Here is a 15,602-nt window from a genome sequence, read left to right on the forward strand (position 1 = left end):
AATCACGGTAGGCAGTAGCCTAGAGGGGAGATTAATGAATGGGAACTTATTTATAAATCTAACAATCGGCGGTGGTAAGCGGCAGAAATCGGCATCGGGAGGAATCGCAGTGGCTCTATTTAAGAATGAACACTGTTTTTGAACTAAAACAGTGTTCATTTTCGGTGGACATGTACGGATTAGCTCAAGGGACTTTTGTCCCCTGCAGCCAATCCCCCGTTGCCAGTAACAGCGCGATCGCTGGCATCTGCCCGCACAGCCCCCCAAACTGCAGGGACATGACTAGCACGTCTCTGCGGCTGTAGCAGCTGCTGCTGCAGACATGAAGCCCACGTCCTAGTGGCAGAAATGGTTACAGGACAGCTTTATACATGCAACATCAAAGGAGTGTTTCTGAAAAGTGGACAAAAGTGTGTTATTGTGCTCAGGCCCTTAGATTTTCATCAATGATAAATTAGTGCTAGTGAAGATTTAAAAGGACTTAACTTCCAATAAATTTTCACCCAGTGAGTAAAATGTTTGCTGGTTCAGGCTGCTATGTATAAATATATAGCTAGCTTTAATGAAACTCTGACTTAAAGGATAAATGTAATGAGAGTGATATAGGGGCTGCCATATTTATTTTCATTTAAACAATACGCTGTGGGCTCTTTCTGAACAAATCTAGGACAGCCACTGATGTTTATTCATTAGTGACAGATTTTATGCGTCTACATTTTGGCAAATCCAACACTGAACCAGTTTCACGAAACTTAGCTAGCAGTTTGCTAACTGTAGCATGGGAGATGGGTGGTCTCGTAGGGCGTCTTGCATTGAAATGTGCTGCAATGACCCGGTTACTGCGTTCACCAGACAACACAGTTTCTATCCGCTCCTCACGTGTTAACCTCGGCGACATGTCAATGGCTGTAAACAAAGAGAAACTTGTAAATAACTCATAAAAGAATAAAGTTACGTTAAAACCAAGCACACCATTGTTTTTCTTGTGAAATTCCCAATAAGTTTGATGTGTCACATGACCCTCTTCCTATTGAAAAAACAACAGTTGGATTCAAAATGGCCGACTTCAAAATGACCGCCATGGTCACCACTCATCTTGAAAAGTTTCCCCCCTCACATATACTAATGTGCCACAAATAGGAAGTTAATAACACCAACCATTCCCATTTGATTAAGGTGCATCCATATAAATGGCCCACCCTGTATAGTAGCCTGAACCAGCAAACATTTTACTCACTGACTGAAAACTGATTGGAAGTAGGCCTGAACCTCCGATTTTTGGTTCGCAAACTTCGCAAAAGTTCGGTTTGCGCGAACTTTCGCGAACCGCAATAGACTTCAATGGGGAGGCGAACTTGGAAAACTAGAAAAAATTATGCTGCCCACAAAAGTGATGGAAAAGATGTTTCAAGGGGTCTAACACCTGTAGGGGGGCATGGCGGAGTGGGTACATGCCAAAAATCTGGATTTGACGCAAAGCAGCGTTTTATGGGCAGAAATCACATTGAATGCTAAATTGCAGGCCTAAAGTGCTTTAAAACATCTTGCATGTGTATACATCAATCAGGTAGTGTAATTAGTGTACTGCTTCACACTGACACACCAAACTCACTGTGTAATTCACCGCAAACAGCTGTTTGTGTAGTGATGGCCGTGCTGGACTACTGCGCACCATGGCGAGATTGCTCTTCCTCACTCAGTGATTTCAGGTTAGGTAATGTCTGACTGCCTTGCAGTGATGAGTTGGGTTCACTCAACAAAACAGCTAGGTATATGCAGTGATGAGGTGGGTTTACTGAACAAAACAGTTAGGTATATGCAGTGATGAGGTGGGATGAGGTGGGTTAACTCAACAAAACAGCTAGGTATATGCAGTGATGAGGTGGGTTCACTTAACACAAAAGCTAGGTATATGCAGTGATGAGGTGGGTTCACTCAACAAAACAGCTAGGTATATGCAGTGATGAGGTGGGTTCACTCAACACAAAAGGTAGGTAAGTATATGCAGTGATGAGGTGGGTTCACTGAACACAAAAGGTAGGTAAGTATATGCAGTGATGAGGTGGGTTCACTGAACACAACAGCTAGGTATATGCAGTGATGAGGTGGGTTCACTCAGCACAACAGTTAGGTATATGCAGTGATGAGGTGGGTTCACTCAGCACAACAGCTAGGTATATGCAGTGATGAGGTGGGTTCACTGAACACAACAGCTAGGTATATGCAGTGATGATGTGGGTTCACTCAACACAAAAGGTAGGGTTATGCAGTGATGAGGTGGGTTCACTCAGCACAACAGCTAGGTATATGCAGTGATGAGGTGGGTTCACTGAACACAACAGCTAGGTAAGTATATGCAGTGATGAGATGTGTTCACTCAACAAAACAGCTAGGTATATGCAGTGATGAGGTGGGTTCACTGAACACAACAGCTAGGTAAGTATATGCAGTTATGAGGTGGGTTCACTGAACACAACAGCTAGGTATATGCAGTGATGAGGTGGGTTCACTGAACACAACAGCTAGGTACATGCTGTGATGAGGTGGATTCACTTAACACAGAAGCTAGGTATATGCAGTGATGAGGTGGGTTCACTCAACAAAACAGCTAGGTATATGCAGTGATGAGGTGGGTTCACTTAACACAAAAGGTAGGTATATGCAGTGATGAGGTGGGTTCACTGAACACAACAGCTAGGTATATGCAGTGATGATGTGGGTTCACTCAACACAAAAGGTAGGGTTATGCAGTGATGAGGTGGGTTCACTCAGCACAACAGCTAGGTATATGCAGTGATGAGGTGGGTTCACTGAACACAACAGCTAGGTAAGTATATGCAGTGATGAGATGTGTTCACTCAACAAAACAGCTAGGTATATGCAGTGATGAGGTGGGTTCACTGAACACAACAGCTAGGTAAGTATATGCAGTTATGAGGTGGGTTCACTGAACACAACAGCTAGGTATATGCAGTGATGAGGTGGGTTCACTGAACACAACAGCTAGGTACATGCTGTGATGAGGTGGATTCACTTAACACAAAAGCTAGGTATATGCAGTGATGAGGTGGGTTCACTCAACAAAACAGCTAGGTATATGCAGTGATGAGGTGGGTTCACTTAACACAAAAGGTAGGTAAGTATATGCAGTGATGAGGTGGGTTCACTGAACACAACAGCTAGGTAAGTATATGCAGTGATGAGGTGGGTTCACTGAACACAACAGCTAGGTATATGCAGTGATGAGGTGGGTTCACTCAGCACAACAGCTAGGTATATGCAGTGATGAGGTGGGTTCACTCAGCACAGCAGCTAGGTATATGCAGTGATGAGGTGGGTTCACTCAACAAAACAGCTAGGTATATGCAGTGATGAGGTGGGTTCACTTAACACAAAAGCTAGGTATATGCAGTGATGAGGTGGGTTCACTGAACACAACAGCTAGGTATATGCAGTGATGAGGTGGGTTCACTCAGCACAACAGCTAGGTATATGCAGTGATGAGGTGGGTTCACTCAGCACAGCAGCTAGGTATATGCAGTGATGAGGTGGGTTCACTCAGCACAACAGCTAGGTATATGCAGTGATGAGGTGGGTTCACTCAGCACAACAGCTAGGTATATGCAGTGATGAGGTGGGTTCACTCAGCACAGCAGCTAGGTATATGCAGTGATGAGGTGGGTTCACTCAGCACAACAGCTAGGTATATGCAGTGATGAGGTGGGTTCACTCAGCACAACAGCTAGGTATATGCAGTGATGAGGTGGGTTCACTCAGCACAACAGCTAGGTATATGCAGTGATGAGGTGGGTTCACTCAGCACAGCAGCTAGGTATATGCAGTGATGAGGTGGGTTCACTCAGCACAACAGCTAGGTATATGCAGTGATGAGGTGGGTTCACTAAACACAACAGGTAGGTATATGCAGTGAACAGCAAACATGCCTTAAAGAGGATCTGTAACGTCAAAACGTCCCCTGGGGGGTACTCACTTCGGGTGGGGGAAGCCTCCGGATCCTAATGAGGCCTCCCACGCCGTCCTCCGTCCCTCAGGGGTCTCGCTGCAGCCCTCTGTGAAAGATGACGTCAATATTTACCTTCCCGGCTCCTGCGCAGGCGCTCTGACGGCTGTCGGCTCCGAACTAGGCGGAAATACCTAATCGCCGTCGGGTCTGCTCTACTGCGCAGGCGCAAGTTTCTGGCACCTGCGCAGTAGAGCGGACCCGACTGAGATCGGGTATTTCCGTGTAGTTCGGAACCGAAAGCAGCCACAGCGCCCCCGCTGGAGCCAGCAAAGGTAAATATTGAATTTACAGTCGGGTCTGTCTCCGGCTGTTCGGAGGGCTGCAGCGAGAACCCCGTGGGACAGAGGACGGCGTGGGAAGCCTCATTAGGATCCGGAGGCTTCCCCCACCCGAGATGAGTACCCCCCAGGGGATGTTTTTGAGGTTACAGAGTCTCTTTAACCCTCCACTTGAAGAACTACCAAAAGGTAATCACAGGAAAAAAAATCATCCTTTCTATCACAAGAGATTGCAAATGCAGTTAACAAACCAGCCCAACTGTTCCGCACAGTGGAAAAACTCTGCAACCCGGCATGTCAAAAACTTAATATCGAGTCTTCAAAGGACCGCCGTGACCAATTTGCCCATTTCTTCACAGACAAAGTCTCCGCTATAAGGTCCGCCATCCAACTTACAGCATCTGAGCCTAATATAGCGCCGAAGACCATTAGCAGAGACAACGTAACACCTTGTGACCTGGATCCTGGCCCAACACAGTTAATGTTGAACTGCCCCGACCTGTTCGTACCGGTATTCCTCAAAATTGTTAACTGTTCCTTACAATCAGGGATATTTCCTGCTATACTGAAGGAAGCAATCATCAGGCCTCTCCTCAAAAAACCCTCCCTGGACCCAGATGCAATGACCAGCTACAGACCTGTCTCTAACCTCCCCTTTCTGGGCAAGCTAATTTAAAGAGACTCTGTAACCACAAAAAGATCCCCTGGGGGGTACTCACCTCGGGTGGGGGAAGCCTCCGGATCCTAATGAGGCTTCCCACGCCGTCCTCTGTCCCACGGGGGTCTCGCTGCAGCCCTCTGAACAGCCAGCGACAGGCCCGACTGTAATTTCAATATTTACCTTTGCTGGCTCCAGCGGGGGCGCTGTGGCTGCTTTCCGCTCCGAACTACACGGAAATACCCGATCTCAGTTGGGTCCGCTCTACTGCGCAGGCGCTCTGACGGCTGTCGGCTCCGAACTAGGCGGAAATACCCAATCGCCGTCGGGTCTGCTCTACTGCGCAGGCGCAAGTTTCCGGCACCTGCGCAGTAGAGCGGACCCGACTGAGATCGGGTATTTCCGTGTAGTTCGGAACCGAAAGCAGCCACAACACCCCCGCTGGAGCCAGCAAAGGTAAATATTGAATTTACAGTCGGGTCTGTCTCCGGCTGTTCGGAGGGCTGCAGCGAGAACCCCGTGGGACAGAGGACGGCGTGGGAAGCCTCATTAGGATCCGGAGGCTTCCCCCAGCCGAGATGAGTACCCCCCAGGGGATGTTTTTGAGGTTACAGAGTCTCTTTAACCCTCCACCAAAAGGTAATCACGGGAAAAAACTACCAAAAAACTACCAAAAGGTAATCACGGGAAAAAAAAATCATCCTTTCTATCACAAGAGATTGCAAATGCAGTTAACAAACCAGCCCAACTGTTCCGCACAGTGGAAAAACTCTGCAACCCGGCATGTCAAAAACTTAAAGAGGAACTGTAAACAGAAAAAAAAACAAAAAAAAAAACGGACTCCTAGAGAGTGATGAGACGAACCATTTTTACTCCTGGCAGAGTAACGGTTTTTTTTTTCTTCCTTCCAGCAGTTGTAACTGTTATGCTAGGCTGTAACCACTTTTTTTTCTTTAACTGACTGATGTCATCTGAAATCGCCCAATGTATGTGTGGAGAGAAGTTCAGAACTAGCTGAAGGAGGCTAAAATTTGTTTGTTTATATATACAAACAAAATTGAATGGTTGTTGTAAAGCAGTTTTAGTAAGTAAAAGGGTAAATGTATGGAAAAAAGGGTGATTTATTGTAATGGGCTGGGCCCTTTTCCACTGGCTGTGATTTTGACTGATTTACATATAAATCGCAGTGCTCATTTCCCACTAGTGCTCCCATTTTTTCCCAGAATGCAGTTGTCGACTTGCGTGATTCTCATTGCAATCGTGCTCCAATCCCAACAGTGCAAATGAGGCAAGTGGATAAAGCAGCATGTGCGATCACAAATGCAGCGCAGTTGCGATCGCGCTTGTAATGGAAAAGGGCCCATGGAGAAGAAAGCAAAATGAAAGCAGATCAGGTCTGTTTCTACACAGTTAGTATCAAGTTTCAGCATAGCGTCAAAGTGCTCATACACTTACGATTTTCTCATTCAATTCCTTGCAGATTCCTACTGGGAATAGATTCCCAAAAATATCAGATTGATTTTTGATCAATGCCTTGGCACCAATTATCACTACCTTATATTGGTGGCTATTAGGCGCTTGCTGGAGCAGTTTCCTGAATTACCTGATCCACTAGTTGTCTCCTACCCTCCTGGCAGTATTTTCTGGTGGTCTAGTGTTTCCCCTCAAAGTCTTCCCTGGCAGTCTAGTGGTCCCCTCTCCTTTACTAGAGTATTCCCTCAAACCCTGGTTTTCTCACAGTATTCCTCCAGTCATCCTGTGCCCACGCTGTCAGTCCGCTATCCTCTCGTCAGCTGTATCGGCCTCCAATAAACTGTATGCATGGCCCCAGGCCAGGCGCCACATCGCTTTCCTGTGCACGGCAGCGTTCTGCACATGCGCAGTACAGAACACATGCGCAGTACTAAAAAATCATTACTATCAGAATGCATGTAGCCCAGGGCCAAGCATGTGTAGTACCTCGTGACCGGCCACGACTAACCAACTTTGAGAAGGGTCACTGATGCTGACTGGAGGGTCGTGGAAGGACAGCACGGGCACAGGATGACTTCAGGGTGCTGCAAGAAGCCCCATAAAAAATTAAACTGCGTTTTGTTTTTGACTTAAAGGGAACCTGAAGCGAGTAAAATTATTTAAAATAAGCACATGACATAGCTGCAAATGAATATTACATACTTACCTCACCGTCAGTTCCTCTCAGAAGCTCACCATTTTCTTCTCACAGTGATCCCTTCCAGTTCTGACAATATTTTGTCAGAACTAAAATAAACCAGTTGCTGTCGGTTATATATCAGCAGCTGTCAGTTACTACTGAATGTGCAAGGTAATGTCCATGTTTCCCTATGGCTCAAGTGGGTGATATTACAATTTAACAGTGTGCTGACCAGGAAGCTGTTATGGAGTAGTGGCCATTTTTAAAATTAAGGACGAATTCCATTGATCACAGAGGACGAATGGGACGCAGGAGAGGAGAAAGAGATTGAGGAGTAGACTACACAGGAGGTAAGTATGACCTGTGTATGGTCATTTTGACTTTTTATTTTCCTTTCAGGTTCTCTTTAAAGTGTACCAGAGACGAGTAAGTATAAAAGATTTATACATACACGGGGCTTCCTCCAGTGTCCCCCCCCCCCCCCCCCACGTCATCTTCCTCCGCCTTCTTGTTTTTCCATTAACAGTCCTGCTAGCTCAGTGAGTCGGGGCGCACTGCGCATGCGAACAAGAAGGCAGAGGAAGATGGCATGCAAGTGATCAGTGCAGAGGGGCTGGAGGAAGCCCCAGGTATGTATAAATCTTTTATACTTACTGGCTTTACAGTGTACCTGAGACGATAGTCGTGTTAGGCTTTATACTTACCTGGGGCTTCCTCCAGCCCCTTTGAGGCCGCTCAGTCCCTCACCTTCTCCCCTGGGCCACTCCTGGACAGCCCGATACTCTAGCTGAGTTGTGCTTCACTGCGCATGTGTGGCCCAGCCGTGCTCCCCTATGGCAGACAGAGATTGCTTCCGGGTACGGGAGTGGGACGAGGGAGCAGGTGCTGGCAGTGAAGCGGGGGACAGGAGTGGCCCGGTGAGATGGCGAGGGATGAAGTGACCTCAACAAGGCAGGAGAAAGCCCCAGATAAGAATAAAACAGGCTTCCTTAAAGTTTCCTGTTAACCCCCGTAGTATGGTCACCCCCATACCTTTTAGCTGTATTCCCTGGTATTCTAGTGAACCCTCCCCCTCTGCATGTGTGGTCGCAGTATATAATATATATATATATATATATATATACACCCATTACACCTAGGGAGCATTATTTGACCACTGGAGCTCCCCCCTCTCTACATGACCATCATGTACCTGCAAGCCCCCCTCCCCCCCTGAAGGCTGCAGCATCTCTCTCCCTCCTCCTTGCAAAACGCAGGCTATACTCCCTGTATACCTTGTCCAGTGTTGTGTCGCTCCACTCTGCAGCACAGTACACAGTTCAGTACACTGAGCGGCTCTGATGACAGCTGAAGAATTGAGCAGAGGGAAGCGACGCACAACACTGGGCAAGGTATACAGTGTATATATTACACTCTGCTAGCAGGAGGGGCAAGGTGATGCAGCCTTCAGGAAGAGGCTGAGAGATGAGACGACCAGAGGAATTCCTGCTGACCACCGGAGCACGAAGAGAGATCTCGGAGAAGTGAGAGACACACTCTCGGCCAGCCCCTGCTATCTCTGTACACTTCTCCCTCTGCAGTGTGCACGGAGTGTCCTGCAGAGATGACGTGAGCTTTTTTTTTCTTCTTTTCACAACTGTTACTTCCCAGATGGCAGTTCGTCCTAGGCTCAATTAATATGCAGCCGCGGACTTACTTTATTAGGTGGGCGGGGCTTATGCCTTAACACTGTATTTAATGTGTTTTTTGGCTTCTTCTTCCTGGAAAGACTTGGTTTTCCCCCATAAAGTGGATGTCAGCTTCATGCTGGCGATGAGTTGAATATGTGGTTACAGTTCCTCTTTAATATCGAGTCTTCAAAGGACCGCCGTGACCAATTTGCCCATTTCTTCACAGACAAAGTCTCCGCTATAAGGTCCGCCATCCAACTTACAGCATCTGAGCCTAATATAGCGCCGAAGACCATTAGCAGAGACAACGTAACACCTTGTGACCTGGATCCTGGCCCAACACAGTTAATGTTGAACTGCCCCGACCTGTTCGTACCGGTATTCCTCAAAATTGTTAACTGTTCCTTACAATCAGGGATATTTCCTGCTTTACTGAAGGAAGCAATCATCAGGCCTCTCCTCAAAAAACCCTCCCTGGACCCAGATGCAATGACCAGCTACAGACCTGTCTCTAACCTCCCCTTTCTGGGCAAGCTAATTTAAAGAGACTCTGTAACCACAAAAAGATCCCCTAGGGGGTACTCACCTCGGGTGGGGGAAGCCTCCGGATCCTAATGAGGCTTCCCACGCCGTCCTCTGTCCCACGGGGGTCTCGCTGCAGCCCTCTGAACAGCCGGCGACAGGCCCGACTGTAATTTCAATATTTACCTTTGCTGGCTCCAGTGGGGGTGCTGTGGCTGCTTTCCGCTCCGAACTACACGGAAATACCCGATCTCAGTCGGGTCCGCTCTACTGCGCAGGCGCCGGAAACTTGCGCCTGCGCAGTAGAGCAGACCCGACAGCGATCGGGTATTTCCGTGTAGTTCGGAGCCGACAGCCGTCAGAGCGCCTGCGCAGGAGCCAGGAAGGTAAATATTACGTCACCGCTGCACGGATGGCTGCAGCGAGACCCCCGTGGGACAGAGGACGGCGTGGGAAGCCTCATTAGGATCCTGAGGCTTCCCCCACCCGAGGTGAGTACCACCCAGGGGATTTTTTGAGGTTACAGATCCTCTTTAAAAAGCTGTTTACCTCCAGCTAGAAGCCAAAATCCTACAAAACAACAGTCATGACCCATTCCAGTCTGGCTTCAGGAAACACCACGGCACTGAAACTGCCATCATCCAAATATGCAACCACCTGCTCATTGCAAGAGACAGAGGAGAGTGCTCGATTCTCATACTGCTAGACCTTTCTGCAGCCTTTGATACAGTTGACCATGACATCTTGATAAACAGGCTACAGGAATACTGCGGCATTGATGGCATAGTTCTTCAGTGGTTCCAATCCTTCTTGAGTGGCAGAACCCACAAAGTGTCTATGGGGCCCTTCCTCTCCACTCCTGTATCACTTAAGTATGGGGTGCCCCAGGGCTCAATCCCCTCTCCCCTGCTTTTCACAATTTACATGTTACCGCTTGGAAAACTAATCCAAAAACATGGCCTGACATACCACTGCTATGCAGACGACACCCAACTATATCTTTCTTTCAAGCCTGGTGTGACAGACCCAACTCTAACTATAAACGCCTGCTTACGTGAACTACAGCAATGGATGAATGACAACTGGCTGAAACTAAATGCAGACAAAACTGAAGTCCTTCTAATTGGAGGGCAGAGCATGATAACAAAACAACTTAACTTGCAGTCTTCACCACTGGGAATAGGAGGCACGGATCTACGCAGCTCTGATCATGTGCGTAGCCTGGGAGTTCTAATTGATGGAGAGTTAAACTTCAGAACTCAAATCTCTGCTGTGGTGAAATCATCCTATTTTCACCTGAAGAACATTGCAAAAATCAAGCACCTCATCCCCCCAGAAGATCTGCCAACCTTAGTACATGCCTTCATCACTTCCCGACTGGACTACTGTAATGCTCTCTACACTGGCCTTCCAAAAAAGCAACTTATGAAAAAACAAATGAGACCGAGAGCCCGATATGGTGTAGTATGTCAAAATAATTGGAAATAACAGTAGTTAATAATTAATATACTCACAAAATTGGGTTACCACACAGGCAACCACTAGGAAGGCAGGTGGGGAGAATTATAACCTGACCCCACTCAGGTATTAAAATGTCGCTCTCTGTAGGTAGGAAAGAAAGATGGGGATGCACCCCTCCACCCAGGGTGGACTCAATCAATATAATCGTCGAACAGCAGAGGCGCCAGAAAGTGTAAAAGAATTCCTTTTGGAAAACGTTTAAAATCGGAGGGATGTGGGTGGATTCACCTCCCTTAAGCAAAGACCAGCCAATGAGCTGTTAACAAACAATAGTGTTGTTTATTGGGGATTCTCCAGGTAATGCAACGCGTTTCACGGGCAAAGCTCCCGCTTCATCAGGCAATCAAAACGGAGAAAAACATTAGTAGGTCTTGTCCAGGTTAGAGCGCCTCTACTAATGTTTTTCTCCGTTTTGATTGCCTGATGAAGCGGGAGCTTTGCCCGTAAAACGCGTTGCATTACCTGGAGAATCCCCAATAAACAACACTATTGTTTGTTAACAGCTCATTGGCTGGTCTTTGCTTAAGGGAGGTGAATCCACCCACATCCCTCCGATTTTAAACGTTTTCCAAAAGGAATTCTTTTACACTTTCTGGCGCCTCTGCTGTTCGACTTCCAAAAAAGGTCTTGCACCACCTACAGCTGATACAGAATACTCCTGCCAGACTGCTAACCAACCAAACCCCGTCACTGCCACATAACGCCAGTCCTGCACTCCCTTCACTGGCTACCTATAGAATGGAGGGTCCTATTCAAGATCGGCCTACAGACATTTAAATCCCTGAATAATCTAGGCCCTGGATACATGAAAGATATGTTGCAGCTACGTAGCAATCCCCGCATTATCAGATCCACAGGTTCTAATATTCTAGTCATACCCAGAGTCCACTTGGAATATTTTGGTCCCAGAGCCTTCTGTCATGCTGCCCCTACATTTTGGAACTCCTTACCTCAACAGATCAGGACAGCTCCATCCCTGGACGTGTTTAAATCCAGACTGAAAACCCACCTGTTCAGTTTGGCATTTGCAGAAATATAACTTTTGTTGTGTGAATACTGTATCCTACTACCAATTACTGAATCTGGGAGAGCCTAAGCGCTTTGAGTCCTATGGGAGAAAAGCGCTATAGAAATGTTATTGTATTGTATTGTATTGTAAGTATATGCAGTGATGAGGTGGGTTCACTCAACAAAACAGCTAGGTATATGCTGTGATGATGTGGGTTCACTGAACACAACAGCTAGGTATATGCTGTGATGAAGTGGGTTCACTGAACACAACAGCTAGGTATATGCTGTGATGAGGTGGGTTCACTAAACACAACAGCTAGGTATATGCCGTGATGAGGTGGGTTCACTGAACACAACAGCTAGGTATATGCAGTGATGAGGTGGGTTCACTCAACAAAACAGCTAGGTATATGCAGTGATGAGGTGGGTTCACTTAACACAAACAGGTAGGTAAGTATATGCAGTGATGAGGTGGGTTCACTGAACACAACAGCTAGGTATATGCAGTGATGAGGTGGGTTCACTCAACACAAAAGGTAGGGTTATGGAGTGATGAGGTGGGTTCACTCAGCACAACAGCTAGGTATATGCAGTGATGAGGTGGGTTCACTCAACACAACAGCTTGTGTCAGTGGAAAACACAGAAAAAAAAATAGATCACAAGAACAAGATTATCACTTAAAAGAGCTGTTGTGGGGTGCTATTATAGCAATAAGAAGCCAAGAGCCTAACTAATCTTTCCCTAGGAGAAACAGTCTGCAGCATCTTGCCCTTTTCTCACTATAGCAGGCACACGAGTGAGTGTCATGGCCGGCGGAGCCTGCCTCATATAAGGGGGGGAGTTGCTCCAGGAGTGAGTGTAGCCTGATTGGCTACAATGTGCCTGCTGACTGTGATGTAGAGGGTCAAAGTTGACCCTAATGGAGCACAATGGGAGCGAACCGAACTTCCGGGAAAACCACCCACAGTTCGCCTGGAACCGTTCGGCGGCGAACCGTTCAGGCCATCTCTAATTGGAAGTAGCAATGGATGTTGCAGATTGCACTATTCAATAATCAGATTTTAGAAGAAATATGATGAAAGCTTGATTGAACCTTTGCTCCTACTAATTATGTAGGGAATTAGAAATTTATGAAGATGTTATTGCTTTCTGTCTCCTCGTACAAGACAGACTCACAAAGCTCTTCAATCACCTACTGCTATTGGAGTAAAAGCCTCCTTTATTTCTGTTTGTTAGGAAACAAGGTGAGGGTAGAGTTATTCTCCTCAAACCGAGGGGAAATGTTGCCTTAGCTAGTTATCCCTGACAAAGGTACCCCTGTGGTCTGATTAAATATTTTCTAATTCAGTTATTATATCCTTGTGACAGCTGGCATAAAGTCAGAAAGTGAGATAAAACCTTCCCAAAACTCACACTGTAAACATAAAAAATACCAATGATATACTGGGGCTTCCTCACGTTATTCGACACTTGGAGAGTGGGGGAGAGTGGACAGAGTTCCTCTTTAAAATGTTTCTTACCCTTCTAAATATTTATTTAATACTACAGTATTCCCAATTAATACTAGTATTGTTATGTCTGCTTCCTTACTGTTGCTGATGGCAGGTAGTTAAAATGAGCTATGGAATGAAAGAGAAGAATCCTATAGACCATGTTTGGTTTTACTCCAAGTACAACTTAAACGAAGCCATACAAATTAAAAAAGACCAGGTGAGTTAACATTTTACCAACTTTTTACATCCTGTAAAATGCAGAGTGCACCGGTCAAACTTTTGCAAAAAATGCTGTGTTTCCAAACGATGAACCCCAGTACCACCTCTATGCATGACATGCTCTGCTTCATTAAATAAACCAAACTGAATCTGTCTGGGTTACTAGTAGGAGTGCCTTGTCCTTCCAGTGAGAGTCAGTTTTCAGTGTGATTTCATATGTCAGGCCTGAAGCCCCCCACGATTTAATAGCTTGAGAACCACCTTTGGTAGCAATATCCTGAAATCATCATTTCCTGTATGACCTTATACATCCCTTGCATTGTTGTAAAGAAATGTTGGTCTGCTGTTTGCTCCATTGCTTCAGTTCGTTTAGGTTTGCAAGCATTTTGTTTATGCACAGCTGTGTTTAAAGAGAACCCAAGGTGGGGTTGTAAATAAAAAAAAAAAAAACAATGCTACCTGATCCAGGGGGCTGGGCGGATCAGGTAGCCCCGCCACTCTTGTGGCCAGCAATGCAACGCTCCTGTGGCCAGCAATGCCTTACTTTCACTTTGTGTGACCCCTAGGGTCATTACACTGGATGAAGCTGCTAAGTGTCTCACACACAGGGCCAGATTTATCAAAGCATTACCGACAGATGTTTCTTCTTAAACAGTTCTAACCAGCAGGAGGGTTCTGCTTCTGCTTGATAACAAGAAGATTCTTAAATCCTACTTAGTAGTGACCGTTTAGTGTGAATTTCTAGAACTGCACTACAGTTTAGAAAACTGCAAATCCATCCCTAAACTGCCGCAGATTAAGAAGTGCTTAACAGCAGTTCTACAGATAGTGCAGCAGTGCAGGCTAGGCATGATTTGTGAAGGGCTCCTCCCCCCTACTGCCAGAAGTCCTGCAAAGCTGTTCTGTGCTTAATACTTCCAGTGCTGGGTACTGATGCAATACAACATATGTATTGCTTACCTCAGCAAAAGCAATTCCCCTTACACACTGCACTGTCTGAGAGACCTTCCTAACTCCTACTATTTTACAACAGATTTAGAAGGAAACTGCACTATTTGGTGAGTTCTTAAAATGTCTGAGGCAGGGAACACACTTGACTGTTTTCATACGCCTTTTCTGCACAGAAAAACTGAGAACTCATGTTTAGAGATGCCCTGAACCTCCGAACATGCGAACGTTCACGAACTGCCATAGACTTCAATGGGGAGGCGAACTTGGAAAACTAGAAAAAATTATGCTGGCCACAAAAGTGATGGAAAAGATGTTTCAAGGGGTCTAACACCTGGAGGGGGGCATGGATGAGAGGGATAGACGCCAAAAGTCCCGGGGGAAAAATCTGGATTTGATGCAAAGTAGCGTTTTAAGGGCAGAAATCACATTGAATGCTAAATTGCAAGCCTAAAGTGCTTTAAAACATCTTGCATGTGTATACATCAATCAGGGAGTGTAATTAGAGTACTGCTTCACACTGACACACCAAGTAACGCACTGCAAGCAGCTGTTTGCGTAGTGACGGCCGTGCTGGTCTGGTGCGCACCATGGCGAGAGTGCAGGCTGTGGCGGTGTTCAAGCCCATATAGTCGCTCGGCTGAGGTAGCTCAATGGTAGAACAACAGTGACTGTCCAGCTGATCAAATTTAGTCTGTCCACAATGAAGCAATTATCTTTGGTGTGCCCCCCCCCCCCCCGAGACACTCATATATCCGGCGGTCATTGCTTCATTGTGATACGCAAGCCCCTTCACCGCGGCAAGGTAATGATCACGAAAAGGAATGGGCACATGTACATGCCTTTTGTTTTGTTGTTGCAGCCGCAGTGCAGCCAGAAAAATTAGGCAGGTATGTACACGCACCAGAAAAATTAGTATAGCGGCCGCTGCTAGCAGCGGCCTTAAAAATTCAGGAATCCGCCTGGAGTCCTGGACCCTGTTGGTGGTGGCGGAGAAGGCAGTCAAGCGGCCTGCAGGCAGAGATGCTGTGTGTGGGGACCAGGATCCATGCCTCATTCATTTTGATAAAGGTGAGGTACTGAACACTTTTGTGACTTAGGCGAC

At 46.5% G+C, this 15,602-nt stretch overlaps 1 protein-coding gene across 1 annotated transcript in view; it reads left to right on the forward strand.

Annotated features, from left to right (window-relative positions):
- LOC137543736 (deoxynucleoside triphosphate triphosphohydrolase SAMHD1-like) overlaps window positions 1–15,602 on the forward strand; it is a gene marked incomplete at its 5' end in the record, with an annotated part of 213,254 nt that overhangs the window by 93,177 nt on the left and 104,475 nt on the right. Inside the window, one exon of the mRNA XM_068264867.1 lies at window positions 13,443–13,547. Within this exon, the coding sequence (XP_068120968.1) occupies window positions 13,443–13,547 (105 nt within the window). The remainder of the gene's footprint in view (window positions 1–13,442; window positions 13,548–15,602) is intronic.

This window comes from Hyperolius riggenbachi, unplaced genomic scaffold, assembly GCF_040937935.1.
Source record: "Hyperolius riggenbachi isolate aHypRig1 unplaced genomic scaffold, aHypRig1.pri scaffold_194, whole genome shotgun sequence".
NCBI lineage: Eukaryota > Metazoa > Chordata > Amphibia > Anura > Hyperoliidae > Hyperolius > Hyperolius riggenbachi.